Below are 15518 nucleotides of genomic sequence, written 5' to 3'. Positions count from 1 at the left end.
GGGACGGGGGTGGGGGTGGGGGTGGGGGGGCCCCGCTGGGACAGAGACCCAAGAAAGCCTGTATGTAGCATCGAGTTGGGAACATTTGAAACCGCACATCCTGGGGCACGAGACCTGAAAGTTTCCTCCATAAAACCGCTTTCTGTTTTCAATATAATTAGGAAACAAAGACATGCAAATGAGGGGGATAATGAGGCCCTGTGTCAGGCTGTTAAAGAAACAGTAGCAGCCCTCTCCTGGTCGCGTTTGCTCTGTGACAAGAGGAAGCGGGCCTGCCTGTCCAGCACGGTGCCTGGCACACAAGCCGTATTGCTTCAAGAATGAAAGCTGTTTTTTTTTCCCTTTTAAAGTGGACACCCACAGCCAGTAAGGTGTGGCAGCCACGTAAACGGGTCCTAGCAGCCTCTGAGAACACTGCTCCAAGAGTGGGAATTTATTCCAAGAAAATAGAAAGAGGCGAGAGCTGCCGGGACGAAGAGGTCCACACAGCACTCGTTAGAGCTAGCTTTTCTGAGTGACAGAAACAGTGATGAGGGGCTAAGTGGCAGCACACGGACAAGCCACCACTCTGTGCACTAGCGCCTGCCCTCACGCAACCACAGTGCGCCTGGATGCCACCCCAGAAGCACGACGTAACAAGTGTTGCCTACGGCTGGACCGAGACACAGGTACAGGGAGAAGCAACAACATCTTAACACTTTGCTAGTGCAAACTCACTCATTCGATCCTGACAATCCTGGGAGGCATTTTACAGATGGAGAAACCGAGGTTCAGAGGATTACACGACTTGCCCAAGCTCCCCAGAGCTTGTAAACGACAGGTGCAAGGTTACTCAGGGGTCACAGGCCTCCAAAGCAGAAGAAACGATCCAGCACTAAGACGTCCTGTGACACAGGAGTGTGGAGGCAGAATAAGGGCCCCTTGAGGATGTCCACGCCCTGACACCCGGAACCTGTGAATATGTTCCCTTCTGTGGCAAAAGGGACTTGCAGGTGTGACTGAATTAAGGCTTTTTGCTGCAGGGGTCGCAGTTAGCTGCTTATACTGGAGAATCTGGGCGGGTCCCGTGTCACAGAGTCCTTAAAGAGACAGGCAGAAGGATCAGAGTGAGAGACTGGGGGATGCTAGGCTGCTGGCTTTGAAGACGGAGGAAGGGAGCGCGAGGCCAAGGAATGCACGGGGCCTCCAGAAACTGGAAATGGCCACGGGAAATGGATTCTCGCCTAGAGCCTCTGGAAGGAACAAAGCCCTGCCAACATCACGACTGTGGCCCAAGGACACCCATTTCAGACCTCCAGAATTATAAAATAATAATAATAAATAGAAGTAAAAACTAAAATAATAAAGAAAATGCTGTCTTCAGTCACCAAATCTGCAGTAGTTATCACATCAGGGATACAGATGGTCTCTCCACTGGGCCGAGGAGCACAATCCTGGGTACCGGGGCAAGGAGGGGCGACAATAAAGCTGGCCTCTGCCACCCAGCGCCTCTTGTGCGGGAGCTGCGGGCCCTGAGGGCCTTCCTGCGGGGTGTGGCATGCCCACACCGAGCACTGCAGACTGACCTCGGAGCAAGGTCAGGTACGACCACCCCAGCTGGGGCAGGGGATTATCATGGGGGGGACACAGCACGTGGCCCACAGGTGTCCTTCACAAACAGTAGTGCGTCTCAGGGCCCTGAACTCATCAGATTTACCCTCAGAGGAGGGTCTGCCATGGCGGACCCACCAGAACCTCATGGGGGGGTGGGCAGGCCTGGGGCAAATGGACACAGAAGTGAGGGCAGCCTGGTAAGTCCTCAGGCATTAGCCTCGTGCTAATTGGCCTGCACTCCTCACAGTGACAGAAAATCCCCCGTTCATGACTTTTCAACAGAAGAAACATGACATCACAGCACTGGCTTCCTTAAGCCTCGGCTTCCTCCGCACCTGCCAGGCCCTCCGAGGTTCTCCTGTTGCCCACAGCTTTGCCCATGGCTCGGGGTGCCTGCCCTGCCCTCCCCCTCCACTTCTCCCTCCCAGGAGCCTAAAACAACCAGGAGGGGAGCCACCGCGACGAGGGGGACCCTTGCGCCCATGTGCATGGCTGAAAATTATTTCAAGGCTCAGGTGACCAGAACTGGGTGCTCCGTGCGGGTTTCTTTCTCGCGGCCGCAGATGGAGGCACCTGTGGCCAGCCCACCAACCACGGAGTCACTCCCCACTGGGTCCTCCCCCCGACCTCTCCCCAAGCCCCCTCCCAGCCCCCTCAACCCCCACCTCGCCCCTCAGACGGTGCCCAAAGAGTGACCTGCTGCTCCCGATAAAGCTGCTCCCGTTCCTCAGACGCCAACACAAGCTCTCCACGTGTCACACGAGCTGGCCCTCATCACGGCCGTGGGAGGTGGCTGCTACCATTCTGTTTCACACTTGAGAACAGCTGGAGCTAAGGCATTCGCCCAAACTCCCACCCCTTAGCAAGGGAGGAACCGGGATTTATCAGACAGTCTGCCTTCCGAGCCCAGGGCCCAAACCTTGGGCAACATACGGCCCCTAATTCAAAGACACCCACGTGACCAAGAACGGCGGGTGACCCGGGGCCAGGGACGCTGGCCTCTGCGGGACCGACGGTCCAATGCGGCACTCGGGCAGGCCAGCACGTCTCAGCAACAGCCTGGCGTTATTCCTTCCATCCGGTTCTAACTTCCTCACGAGGTTAATCGGCCAAGAAAAGACGCACAGAGCAGCGCTGGACATCGGCGCAAGTGGAGGAGGAGAAACACTAGTACGCACTCGGGGAACCCAAAGGGTGAAGGAGGAGGGTGGCCGGGTGGCTCGGTCGCTGAAGCACCCGACTCCTTGATCTCAGCCCCGGTCTTGATCTCGGGGTGGCGAGTTCAAGCCCTGCGTTGGGTGCCACGCTCAACATTTTTAAGGTTTGTTTTTTTTTTTTTTTTTCTTTTTAAAACAACACCACGAAGGACAGCTCTCCAAGGGTGAAGGGGGAAGAGGGAAAACCCCGCTCAGCCTTCCCAGCCTCCGCTCCTCACGGCATCAAGTCGCCACCCGTGCTCACCTCTGCTTCTACGCCACTTGATGTCCGTCCCGTCATGGCCTGGTCCAAACGGCCCCGCTGACGTCTCCGCTGCCAGCCAGGGCGGCCGGACCTTCAGAGGAGCATCGGGGCGAACCTGGGCTCCCGGGTCGGGCAGCCGTGGGCCCGTCTCAGCCCTACAACCTCCCGTGTCCGGGACTTGGGAGGAAGGACTTAGTGTAGCTCTTCGTGTGAAGCTCAGCAAAATGAGAGGCTGGCGTTCTGTACATCACGTGTTGGTATAAGGATGACTGGGGAGGACGTCTGTGCAGAGGCCGGAACACAGCAGTCATCCTACGGCCAGCCAGCCCGTGCTGAGGGCCAGTCCTGTGTCACGGCTGTTATGAATTCATGACAAGCCGAGGCTGCCGGTCCCCGTGAGCCCCATGATACAGGGAGGGTCTCCGGCACACCCTGAGTGGTGGGGCGGCTCGAGCATCTCAGACGGGGCCCAGCGTGCTTCTGGAAGGCCAGGCGTGACACGTGCACATGGCTGCCGGTGAGGTTTCGGGCCACGGGGTCTGCAGCTCTACCTAACCCACAAAGCACAGCTCATTTCTCTGCCATGAAGCCCAACTGCACGGACTTTCTTCTGGAGCCATCAGACAAGCAAACCCCAAGCTGTCTGTCTCTGGTCTTTCTCAAAACACTGATCGCAGAAACACGTCCATTTCCCCATGCTGTGTCAAATGTACCCTTACTTTGGAAAATTTCGTGTTAGACAGGTAGCGTGCATGGTGGTTAAGGATCTGGACTCTTGGCGCGCCTGGGTGGCTCAGTTGTTTGAGCGTCCAACTTTGGCTCAGGTCACGATCTTGGCAGTTCACGAGTTCAAGCCCCGTGTCGGGCTCTGTGCCGACAGCTCAGGGCCTGGAGCCTGCTTCCGATTCCGTGTCTCCCTCTCTCCCTGCCCCTTCCCCACTTGCACTCTGTCTCTCTCTCAAAAATCAATAAACATTAAAAAGGAAAAAAAAGAAAAGAATCTGGACTCTTCTTCCAGAGCCGGTGTGCAAACCTGAGCAAACCGGTTGACTTCCCTCAGCTTCAACGGACTTGCCTGGAAACTAAGGCTAAGGAGAACGTCTAGCCTCAGGGGGTGGTGGGGAGAATTGCAAGAGATAAGGCAGGTGAAGGATGCCACACGGTGTGGTCTGTGGCTCGTGACTGCAGCAGCCTCATACACCTTTCCCATAGCTCTGGAGTTTAAACAGCCTCAAAATGTCAATTTTTAGTATTGAAGTCCCTTCAGCTCTTATTTGCCTATTTTTAAGGCAAATTCTCAGGAGTCTGTTCCAGACTGTAAGCCAGCAGAAGCCACAGAAGGGGCCAGAGTGAGACCCCGGTCAGCACACGCACACAGCGTGAGTAGCGCCCGTCACGCCATCTGAGCGGCCGCCTCAGTGACTAGACACTATAGCGGAGAAGTCACGGGTCTGTTAATGGCAACCGCCGATCCCTGGGTGCGGGGCTTACTTCCCGGGAACGGAAGGCAGGAGAGAGAGAGAGCCAGCCAGATCACTGCACACGCAGTCAAGCATGAGGAGTTTCAGGCATCTTAAAGACACAGCGTGCACCAATGTCAGCAGTTCAACACAAACCAATCACACCGTTCTTTTGTGTCAAAGACCCAGATGGGCTTGCCTTGGCATGAAGAAAGAATGGCTTCACTTATTAGACATTCTGAAGACCCAGAAAAGAAGGCGGGAGGGAGGAATCCTTACTGAGCATCCGGGATGCATCAGGCACTGCGGGAGGTGGTTTCAGATGCTATCTGAATCGTCGTGTGGATTCTGCAAGTAACCACTACCATCCCATGAAAAAGGAAACTGAGGCTCAGAGGGGTCAAGGGACCCAACTGGACGTCTTGGACCTAGAATGTGGCCTTTTTTCCACACTAGGCAACCCGGCTGGGCTAGAACTTCCAACTTCTATCAGAAAACACCGCTCACTGTAAAGGAAAGCCCCAAGCTGCTACGAAGTGGAACCAACAGCCTGTGTTTCTCACACCCCCGGGGAAGATCTCACCTGGCCACGGGGCAGAGTGCTGCTCCCCAAGTGGTTAACCTGGGAGAAAGCAAGAGCAAGATGGGAACGAACGAGCACCAGGACAGACGTGCTCTGGAAGAGTCACCAGTGAAGGGACAGTCCTACTGGTAAGCCAGGGGGAGGTTATGCAAATTCAGTGCTTTGCTCCTGTCTCACCACCCACGCACGCACACGCACGCACCCACCCCTGGACGGGCCTAGGCTGGTCAGTGCTCGGGAGTCATTCAGGTAGTCCAGACACTGAAATGAGAAGCACGCCCAGGGGACACAAAGAGTCCGGGACTGCACTCAGTGGCAGAGGGGGGTGCTGCTGCCCACACGCCAGGGTGATGGGATGGGTTAGAAACACGGGCTCTGGAGTCTCCCTCTGGTGAGAACCTGCCTCTGCCACTCACCAGCTGGATAACCATGGTGAAGGGAGAAGGCCAGTCTGTGCCTCGGGCCGTTCCCTAGTAAATGGGGACAGGAACAGGATCTTCCTCCCCAGGACCGCGCCGGGCACACACGTAGGCGGCACTTGCTCCCGCTTTTCTTACTGTTACCACTACAGCAACCTTAGAAAAACACAGCTTCTGAGGACCAAGGGTCATAGCCCGTCACCCGGGCCGAAAATACCAGGAGATCGCCTGGGGGCTCGAATTCAATTTCAGGCATCTGCTGTGCGTTGGGCCCAGAACACATGAGGACGAAGACTGCAGGGTTCCTGCCCGCAGAGGGTGGCGTCTGAGACAGAGGCTGGAGAGCGCAGGTGGGCCGTCTGCTGAGGTTTCAACACGAGCCCGGATTTCAGTTCTGACTGATTCTCCCTGGGCAATCTGCTAACCTCTCTGAGCCTCCGGCTCCTCATCTATAAAATGGGCACACTTCTAATGGCATGTCTAGACTAACCTGCTGAGGACTACAGGAGTAAATGCAGGTAAGGTGTTCAGCTTCACTCCTAAACACGCTAAGTGCTCAGTGACTACAGAGAAAGAAGCTATGAGGCAGGGCTCTACGGCCCGCATGCACGATGCTGGTGAGCGGGGAGGCATGTGGGGCCAGGCGGCGTGGGGGGAGGAGGTACCGAGGGTGGCCCCAAAGCGGGACGCTAGAGGATACGCAGTTGTCGAGGCGGGAGGAAGGCACGGGCAGAGGCACCGAGGCGGGCAGGGGTGGTGGGAGGGCGGGACTGAAGGGGAAGACCGACTGCAAAAGGTTTCCAGGCCAAGCGATGGATATTGTAGTTTTCACTTTCTATGCATATTTGCTTTTATTCCGTAGGCGTGACTCGAAGTTATTTCCACGGTGGATGTGGAAGACAGACTGGAGAGAAGATGGTCCGCAGGGGTAGTCCACATCTCCCGACTCTCCTGCCCTTGGGACAGCTGTCCTCGGCTGGCCCCACCTTCAGCCCCGCCCCTGCCTGCCAGCTTCTACTGCCCATCCGGTCACCCCTGTCATCTGTCAGGGAGGCAGCAGAGGGCCCTGGTGACAGACTCGCACCTTCTGTGCTCAACCCCCCCACAGAACCTAGCTCTAGGACCTGAGGCAAGGGATCTGCGCTCTGGTTTTCTGATCAGTGAAGGGAAGAAAAAGAAGAGGGCACCCGCACGATGGGGTGGCCAAAAGGATCAGAACACAGCACGAACACTTGGCATAGAGCCTGACATGTTATCTGGATGGCTTTCCCATCTCTCTCCTGGCTCCAAGACTAACAGGATGGGATTACAAAACGGCAGAATCTCCCCTGGTGCCTTCTTTTTCACGCCCTGAGATAAGCCCACAGGATCTAAGGTTTCCCTTGCTAACTGCACAAGGTAACAAGGGCACGGACAATCACATACATGCATACAGAGGGCTCACGAACTTCAGGACACTGTAGAAATGTCCTCGGTTGAGAGAGTTCCAGAGCCACCATTAAATACCCAGGGTAGGGACCACCTCCCAAGCCCTTGGGCTGAGTTAGTGATGGACTCGGTTAGGCCCCCAAAGTTCTTAGAGACCCACAGATGGAAAGGGCTGGGGTAAACCGTGCACTTTTCTTGAGGGCTCTGAGCCAGGTGCTCAGCAGACACATCGCAGTCACTTTACTGGCCCCTCGCCAACCTGTGGCCAGCTGGTCACCCGTGCGGCCAGTCTCGAGCTCACAAGTCCTTGCACTGGCCTCTGGGCTCTTGCAAGCCCAAAGAACCTGGCCAGGCCCTCCCCATATCTCTGGCACATCGACTGCCATCTGCCCCAGTCCGATTCTCCAGAATTCTCCCCCTGCCCCACTCCCCTTCCACTTGCCACCAGCCTCCCCCTCCCCTAGCACAGCCTGGACAGGCACGTTTTCCTGCTCAGGGAGGTTGACGGAACATTCCCTCACGGTCAGCAGGCTTCAGTACAAGTTCCCTCCTGGACAGCAGGAACGCGGCCTGGAATTATGCCACTAGGGTGTTTTACTCCTTCTACTCTTTGAGGTTCTTGCCTTTAATCGCTTTTGCCATAAAGTGTCTGTTTCTTTCATTTACGAGAAATATTACTGAGAGTAATTACCCTTCATTTTTTAGCTAGCATCCTTGGATCAACTTTGTCACTTTTAACTTAAAGAGATCTTGCTATTTTTAACCGATTTAACTGGTTTTCCCCCAGCACCACTAATTTGCTAGGCTTTAAACTCGGCCCTGACAACCTTCTTCTATTCTTTTCATGTTTATGCTCACCTTTTATCCTTTCTGTGTTTCTGATCTTCGTTCTTTTTAATTCTACTCTCCTGGTTCCAAAACTCTTTTAAACCTTTATTTTATTGTGTGTTAATCCTTCTTGATATGGCTCATTTCTCTTTTTTCTTAGCTCGTATACCTGAATCCTACTAGAACTTTTTAAATGTCGCCTTGTGCCATTTGAATGATCTTAAGCTTGCTGTACCCTGTTACAAGTGTTTGCTGGTTTTACTTTAATTTTTAACAGCTTTATTGAGCTACAATTCCTATTCCACTCCATTCACCGTGCGAAGCGTGCAAGTCGATGGTGATGTCGTGTATTCCCAGGTACGTGCACCTGTCAACCTGTCACCAGGCCGTCTGAGAACGTCCTCACTGCCTCAGACCTTGTAGCCGCTGGCACCCCTGTGTGGCCACCCCGTAGCCCTAAGCACTTATTAATCTCCTTCCGGATTCCCTGTCCTGAACTTTCACCCAAATGGAATCACGCTGTAATGGCCTCTTGTGAATGGCTTCTCTCTCCATTGAATGGTCTTGCAGCCCTTGTTGAACATCAGCCGACCATCGATGTGTAGGTGTACCTCCGGACTGTCGGCTCTACTCCGTGGTCTCTTTGTGCCGGTACCGTGTTGGCTTGATTATTGTTGCTTTGTGTTGGATTCTTGTTTCCCAGGATTAACTTTCTGGGCACCTTGCAATTCCAGATGAACTCTGGATTGGCTCGCCAATGTTTGCACATAGGTCAGCTGGGGTTCTGCTCATTCGGGGAGTGCAGCCATCTGAACTAGGCTACCTCTCCGGATCCGTGAACAAGGGAGGTTTTCCCTCTGGCTTAGATCGGAAATTTCGGTCAACAATGTTTTGTCATTCTCAGAGTATATGTTTTTACGCTTGTTTTGCTTGAATGTATTCCCAAGTATTTTATTCTTTTTGATGCTAATGGGAGGACTGCTTTCTTGATTTCATTTTTGGGGTGCCTGTTATCAATGAATGGAAATACAACTGATTTTTGTATATTGATCTCGTGTCCTGCTGTCTTGTTGAACTTGTTCCTTATTTTTTAAGGGCCCTGGGTTAATAGCTATGGGAAGAGGCTACATCACGAACAGGGTGATACAGATGCTAGGGCCCCTCCCCCATCCTCTTCAATGCTGGACCTGCCTCGTCACCCAACCTGGAAAACCCGCTGACTCACCGCCTCCATCATTAGCCCTGGGGGGGGGGGGGGGCGGGGGGGCACGACTTCTGTCAACTGCTTCCAGTTGCCATTATTTTATGAAGGATCACGCCATTAACTTCTCTTTCTCTTCCCTTTTGTTCTCAGCCCAACTGAATAAATACAGTCTGACTAGTCCACTCTTGAAGACTATAATCCAAATTTGCAAAACAGATCAGTTCAGGGTGACTGTTTTCATTACCCAGACTCCCCCCCACCCCACCCCGCCTTTCTGCAAAGCAGATCACTGCAGCTTACTGTAATGTATTTGAAATATGTGAAACCCAAACTATTTACAGCTTTTAGAAACAACTCGTATATATCCAAGCACACCTGTAAATTTACACGAAGTAATCCATCATCTTTACTTATTAAGTCTTGTCTGCTCCCTCATGCCTTAGAGGGAAGGTTTATATTAATTCTGCAAAGTGGGATGACGCACAAGGCAAAAAAGACTAGAACTGTGCCTTCATCCCTTGTCTCCTGCCCCAGGAAAGTAACTGAAGTGCTACCTAATTAAATTAAATTTGCTAAGCATTTGCTTAGCCCTACTCTGTTCCAAGCAGACCCTGCACGGGTCTCAAGGATAGAAGGGATGTGAGGAGTGTGGTGGCTGCTCTCAAGAAGCTCACTACTTAGTTTGGAAAAAAGTCACGCAAACAACCAAATCACAGTGTGACAGAGGAAGTCAGGAGAACCCAGTCGATAAGCCTGAGCAGCAGAAGGTGGGTGACAAGCCCACCGGGGAGAGATGAGCCCCCTGGACAGTCAGAATGGGCTCACCGTGGTTGTGGGTGACAATCTAAAATTTCCAATCGTCATTGTCTTAGGTGCCTGCCCACTTAACCCTGCAGAAGGAGCCAAAGCCATCATTACCATCAGTACCCAGTCTCGGAAGCTTCTAGTCCCAGCACCAGGCCTCAAGAAAACCCCAACCACAGACACACCTTCAAGGGTCAGGTCGATGACATACCAGAGTGAAGCTGGCTATGGGCTACATAGCAGGAAGCGGGGTGTCCTTGGGGAATGGGGCCTGACCCTTTACTATTAAAGAAATGCAGTTTCACGTTGCCTAATTTCATTTGTGCAGGCAAGTTGAAAGGCTGACTCCTTAGGTGCAATTTCTGATTTTTAAAAGACTGGTAACCTACCCAATGAAAACACATGCCGTGAGCCAAGCAAAATACATGGCTACATGTGGCCGTTACCATTCTGTGGCCCCCGCTGTGTGTGCACGGTTTTCGGGCAGCCCCATGACACTCTGGAAAGTTGTATTATTATCTCCAGAAAACCCTGCTGAGGAAACTGAGGTACAGAGAGGTCAAAATTTGCTGAGAGTCACCCCAACAGGAAGTGACAAAATAAGAATTCTGACCCAGGGCTGTCTTACATCAAAGTTCACTCAGGTGTCTCAGTTGCAAGCGGCTGGCTTGAATTTCCAGGGACCTCAAGCCTGGGAGAAGCTTTGCTCCGTGGCTGCCCGCCCAGCAAGAAAGGTTATTTAAGGGCATTTCCTTCTTAGTTTCTCTACTTTAAAAATATAATCAATCCAGTCTGTTTATTTTTAATGTCTTCTTTGCAAGAAATCAGGAAATAAAGATGATTAAGGGCGCTTAGATGGCTGAGTCATTGAGTGTCTGAGCCTTGATTTTGGCTCAGATCATAATCCCAGGGTCATGGGATTCGGCCCTGAGTTGGGCTCCATGCTGAGTATAGAGCCTCCTCAAGATTCTCTTTCTCTCGGGGCGCCTAGGTGGCTCAGCTGGTTGAGCATATGACTCTTGATTTCAGCTCAGGTCACGATCTCATGGTTTGTGAGTTCGAGCCCCACGTTGGGCTCAGTGCTGACGGCAATGAGCCTGCTCCAGATTCTCTCTCTCTGCCCCTCCCCTATTCGTGTTCTCTTTTTCTCATAATTAAAATAAATAAATTAAAAAAAAAAGATTCTCTCTCTCTTGGGGCGCCTGGGTGGCTTAGTCAGTTGAGCATCTGACTCTTGATTTAGGCTCAGGTCATGATCCCAGGGTCATGGGATTGAGCCCTGAGTCAGGCTCCATGCTGAGCCTGGAGCCTGCTTAAGATCCTTTCTCCCTCTACTCCTTTCCCCCTGACTCACATGCAGTCTCTCTCTCAAATTAAAAAGAGGGGGTGCACCTGAGTGGCTTAGTCGGTTAAGCGTCAGGCTCTTGATTTTGGCTCAGGTCATGATCTTGTGGTCTGTGAGATCGAGCCCCATGTTGGGCTCTGTGCTGACAGCATGGAGCCTGCATGGGATTCTCTCTCTTCCTCTCTGCCCCTCCCCCACGTGTGTATATATGTGTGTGGATGCTCCTTCTCTCAAAATAAATAAACATTAAAGAAAAAAAAAGATTCTCTTCCTCTGCCCCTCCCCCGCTTACACTCTAAAATTAAAAAAAAAAAAAAAAAAAAAAAAGAGATTAACAGACCCACGGGCAATGACTATTTTAAGCATTCAGGTGATCCCACTTCGAGTCAAATGCACTTAAGCCTGGGACTTTTGTCCCTGCCACAGGACCCAGCAGCACTTCCCGGTGTTCTTCCTCCTGAGAAGGCTGATGCCGCCCACCCGTTCCCGAGAAGAGGGATGCCAGGCATTCAACCAGTCACGTGTGCACTCGGCACTGAAGGGACTCAAAGGGGAGGTGCCCTCTAGGAGCTTCCCCTACACCCCTGGGGGCTCCTTCCCTGGTTTATTCACCTGTTGGATGATAATATGGGTGTGTTCCCATCTCCTCTCCCCATCTGAGACTTTTCTCAGATACAGGGAGCCAGTTAGGGTGGGCAGTGACTGATAGGTTGCCCACAAAGTCAAGCTTACAGGCCCCAACCTTTTTTTCTCATTCACCTTTTGGTTTTCCTGGAATTAATAACTTCATTTTTTCCCAATGGCTTGGTTTTCTGCGTACCTGTCCCTAATTCACACGCAGACTCTCTGCCGACATACAACCTTCTCTAAACACATTCACACCCACCGGGCAACTGATCCTTTGCGTGGACTTCCGTCCCTCCTGGAGCCCCCTTCTCCTGCTCCCCTGCCGGGACAGGCTGCCCTCGTGCCGGTCATGGTGACTTCCCTTCACCACCTTCCCATGTTTCTCCTGGTCTCCTCACTCCCTGGACCCCATTTTCCCCGCCTCTTGTTTCAGTCTGCTGTTTGATGGTGGGCATCCTCCTGCAGCTTCCTGAAAGGGAACATGGGAGACGAGCGGTTTCAGATTCCTGATTTTCACAGCGGATCGATGCAAAAGCTGAATAAAGGAACTCCAGACTGAAAGTCCATTCCCTTCAGAAGGAAAGCACTGCTCCAAGGCCGCCCAGCTTCGGTGACTCCCGGGAAGTCTGACGTCTCCTCTCTGGAGGCTCTTTGGCTCGGGGTTTCTCAAGTTCCAGGATGGTGGGTGTTGGTGTGGGTTTCTGTTATGTTCTTCACGCTAGGCACCTGATAGGTCTCTTGCTCTAGAACCTCCGTGCTGCAGATCTGGGAGAATCCCTTGTGTCATTTCTCATCACCTCCTCCCCTCTCCTCCCCTGCCCACATTCCGTCTCCCCCACTGTGAGCCCGTCGTGCGGGCTGTCGGACCTTCGAGGCTTAGCATCTTGTTTTCAACTGAGCTCTACTTCCCGCCTCTTTTGAGTTTCTGAGATCCTTCTCAACTTTATCTTACCACCTTCCCTCCCGCTAACTCTTTCACTGCGATAAGCGGATTTCTTCTATTTCCAACAGCTCTTTTTTATCTTCCGTCCGTCCCCCCTTTACAGCTTCTCGCTGTGTTTTCACAGATGCGACGCCTCCTCTCTGCAAGTCCTTCCAGGCTTTCCTCTGCTCCTCACTTTGTTCCTAGTTCCCCCATTTGTCTCTCTTACATTCCTGTTAGAGTTCTCAGATGTTCAGGGAAGTATTCAGTTGCTGCCTGGAGCCTGTGTTCTGGATGTCGTGCAGGGTGAGGAGGAGCAGGGGAGAGGCTGTCATGGCGTGGGGTTCCAGGAACGGTGAGCAGGCAGGGGCCCGCTGTGTTGCTGGGATACCCCTAAATTTCAGCATCTGGAGGACGTTTCTCGGACAGGTCGGTCTCTGCAGGAAAGCAGCCTCCAGCCTCCGGCCTAGGGGACGGTAAGTCTGGCCACCAATGTTCAGGAGCCACATGGGGGGACCGCAGGGAGAGGACCCTCACCTTTTTGTGTCCCATTGCCAGCACGGCACCCTGTCCCCGGCTGGGTCTGCGAGCCCAGAGACGCTCTCATGCATCTCATCCTGAGATAAGCCCAGACTTGTGTGGGAAAGGACTTCTACCCCGGCCATGCAAAGTAAGGGAGGGGACCTGGGGAAGCGGCGGCTTCTTGCACACGCTGCCAACCGACCCCCTCGTCTCTGGCACCATCCAAACTTGTGCTCAAGGGTACCTGGGATCTCCACATCTTTAGTTAATTTCGGGTGTGGAGGCATCAATCCTTGGCTCTTGCCACACACAGGCATTCAGGTTCCCCAGGCCGCTCAGTCTGTTACCACGCGTTCGTCTGCCTCGGGCACCAGAATACTGTGGACTCTGTGCTGTCATTCCTGCCCTAGCCTCTTTGCACCTGCTGGTTTATTCCTTTTCTATCCCTTGTTGTCACTAGGGAGGAGTTTGGGGAGAGTGCGGATACATGCGTATGCTCCATCTATCATCTTTCACTGAAAGCTCTGACCCTCGGCTCTTTCAATGACTTCGGTCGGTCAGGAGCAGCATGGTGCAAAACTCAAGGATAGAGAAAAATAAAGCACTAAGGAAGGTTTTTAAAGTTTTACGGTCTCTTGTCCTGAGTTTAACTCTCTGGGAAGGCTCGAATCCCCCATCTGTCACTTACGATTGCTCAACCTTTTGTAAGTTACTAGCACCTCTTAAGTTTTATTTTCTTACACCTAAAAGGTGACCCTACCACCTACCTCGCAAGGGCTACAGAATGAGATCATGCGACACGGCTGAGGGACTTGCAAATGCTGGAATGGACAGTGGCTTAGCCTGAGAAGGAAAACACGAACTTGGTTTTGGACGCCACGGAGCAGAGATGTTGGAGGGACACCGACACGGAGATGGGTGCGGGCCCTCAGGATTGCTTTCATCCGGCAAACATTTCCTGAGCACTTTTGCTACAGGAGATCCTAAGTCAGGCACCGAGGAATGAAGACTCGACCAAATACGTGAAGTCCTCCCACCGCAAGGCCAAACGTAGTGACACAGAAAGGCTGGAGCTTGGAGGGGAGAAGAGAAAGCCGTCTGCGCAGCCAAGGGAACAGAGGCCGAGACTCTTTACCTTTCTTTGTCTTACAAGGTCCACACTCAGGGTGAATCTCTTGTAAGGGGAGAGACACCACCTTCGCGAGGCCAGCATTCAGCATGTACTGGTACAGCCGCTTAAACGTCCTTTCGCACAGCCCCTGCCAACACACAATTTAAGAGCTGCTATCAGATACGAGCACGGCGTTTGCGACCGCTAAAGTCATGTGAATGAACACAGGCTCAGGACCTGAGTTAACCGATTATCTTGCGCGACGAAACACTGGAGGGGCTGACGAGGAAAGACTCCAAGCTATGCTGTCAAGGGAACAGAAGAAGGTGTAGATGATTCTATAAATGGATACACAGGGGTAGGAGTGAGGCAGATGGGAGCAGAGCCAGGAGGCTTTTCGCCGTATACTTTTTCAGTGGTTTGGTTTTCTAACCAAGGAAGTGTATCATTAACACACACACACACACACACACACCTCTCACAGGCAATGGAACAAACAGAAAAAAAGATTCAGGAGAAAAAAAATTGTAGTCTATCAGTGAAGTTTCCAGAACGTGAGGATGATCACGTGCGCCCCACCGCTCACAGCTCTGCAAGGCAACGTGCCCATAATGACCCTACGTGACCCCAGCTGCAGGGGTGGCTGATGTGCAGCCTCCAGTGCAGGCCATGCTTTCCCATCTGCACGTTTTTGAAAATAACTGATTTACTTGCCAACATTGGAAAGTGAGAGATTTCATACATATGCACGTTTGTGTGTATATATATTTATCATATAAACGTATATAAACATATATATGTGTGTATGTGTACGTATATATATATATATATATATATATATATATATATATATACACACACACATATGTATGTATATATACGAAGCAGGTTCTAGCTTCTCCTAGAAAAAAAATCCAGCAACAAATCCTTGGACTGCGGTTCCTCAGAGCAGCAGTCAGAGGGAGCCGCGACAGGCAGGCCCATGCACGGTGGCCCCATCAGCCTCTGGTACATTGGGGTTGAAGGTCACCAGTTATGTGCCGTCTTCTCCTACAGTAGTTACCAGGAGGATTACATATTTCTTGAATCCATACCGAGAGCAAAAACATTTTTTACACCCGGCCTGTTTCATTTGTTCATAAATCCATCCTGGCTGCGACGAGCATTGACTTGGCCACCCCTGGAGTCATGAGGCCAGTTCCGGCTGCTGT

General features: G+C 52.3%; 1 protein-coding gene across 3 annotated transcripts in view; it reads right to left on the bottom strand.

Moving 5' to 3' along the window:
- The window catches only part of GTF3C1 (general transcription factor IIIC subunit 1), a 74679-nt gene that overhangs the window by 42766 nt on the left and 16395 nt on the right, over positions 1 to 15518 (bottom strand). For 2 of the 3 annotated variants that reach the window (XM_042921055.1, XM_042921054.1), the window contains exon 6: positions 14332 to 14455. In XM_042921055.1, the coding sequence (XP_042776989.1) occupies positions 14332 to 14455 (124 nt within the window). Of the gene's footprint in view, positions 1 to 3054; positions 3863 to 14331; positions 14456 to 15518 lie in introns of those variants that run through there. The other variant, XM_042921056.1, reaches the window with a different exon arrangement.

The sequence above is a fragment of the Panthera leo genome, chromosome E3 (genome assembly GCF_018350215.1).
Source record: "Panthera leo isolate Ple1 chromosome E3, P.leo_Ple1_pat1.1, whole genome shotgun sequence".
Classification (NCBI taxonomy): Eukaryota; Metazoa; Chordata; class Mammalia; order Carnivora; family Felidae; genus Panthera; species Panthera leo.
This window is presented reverse-complemented; position numbering and strand designations above follow the sequence as displayed.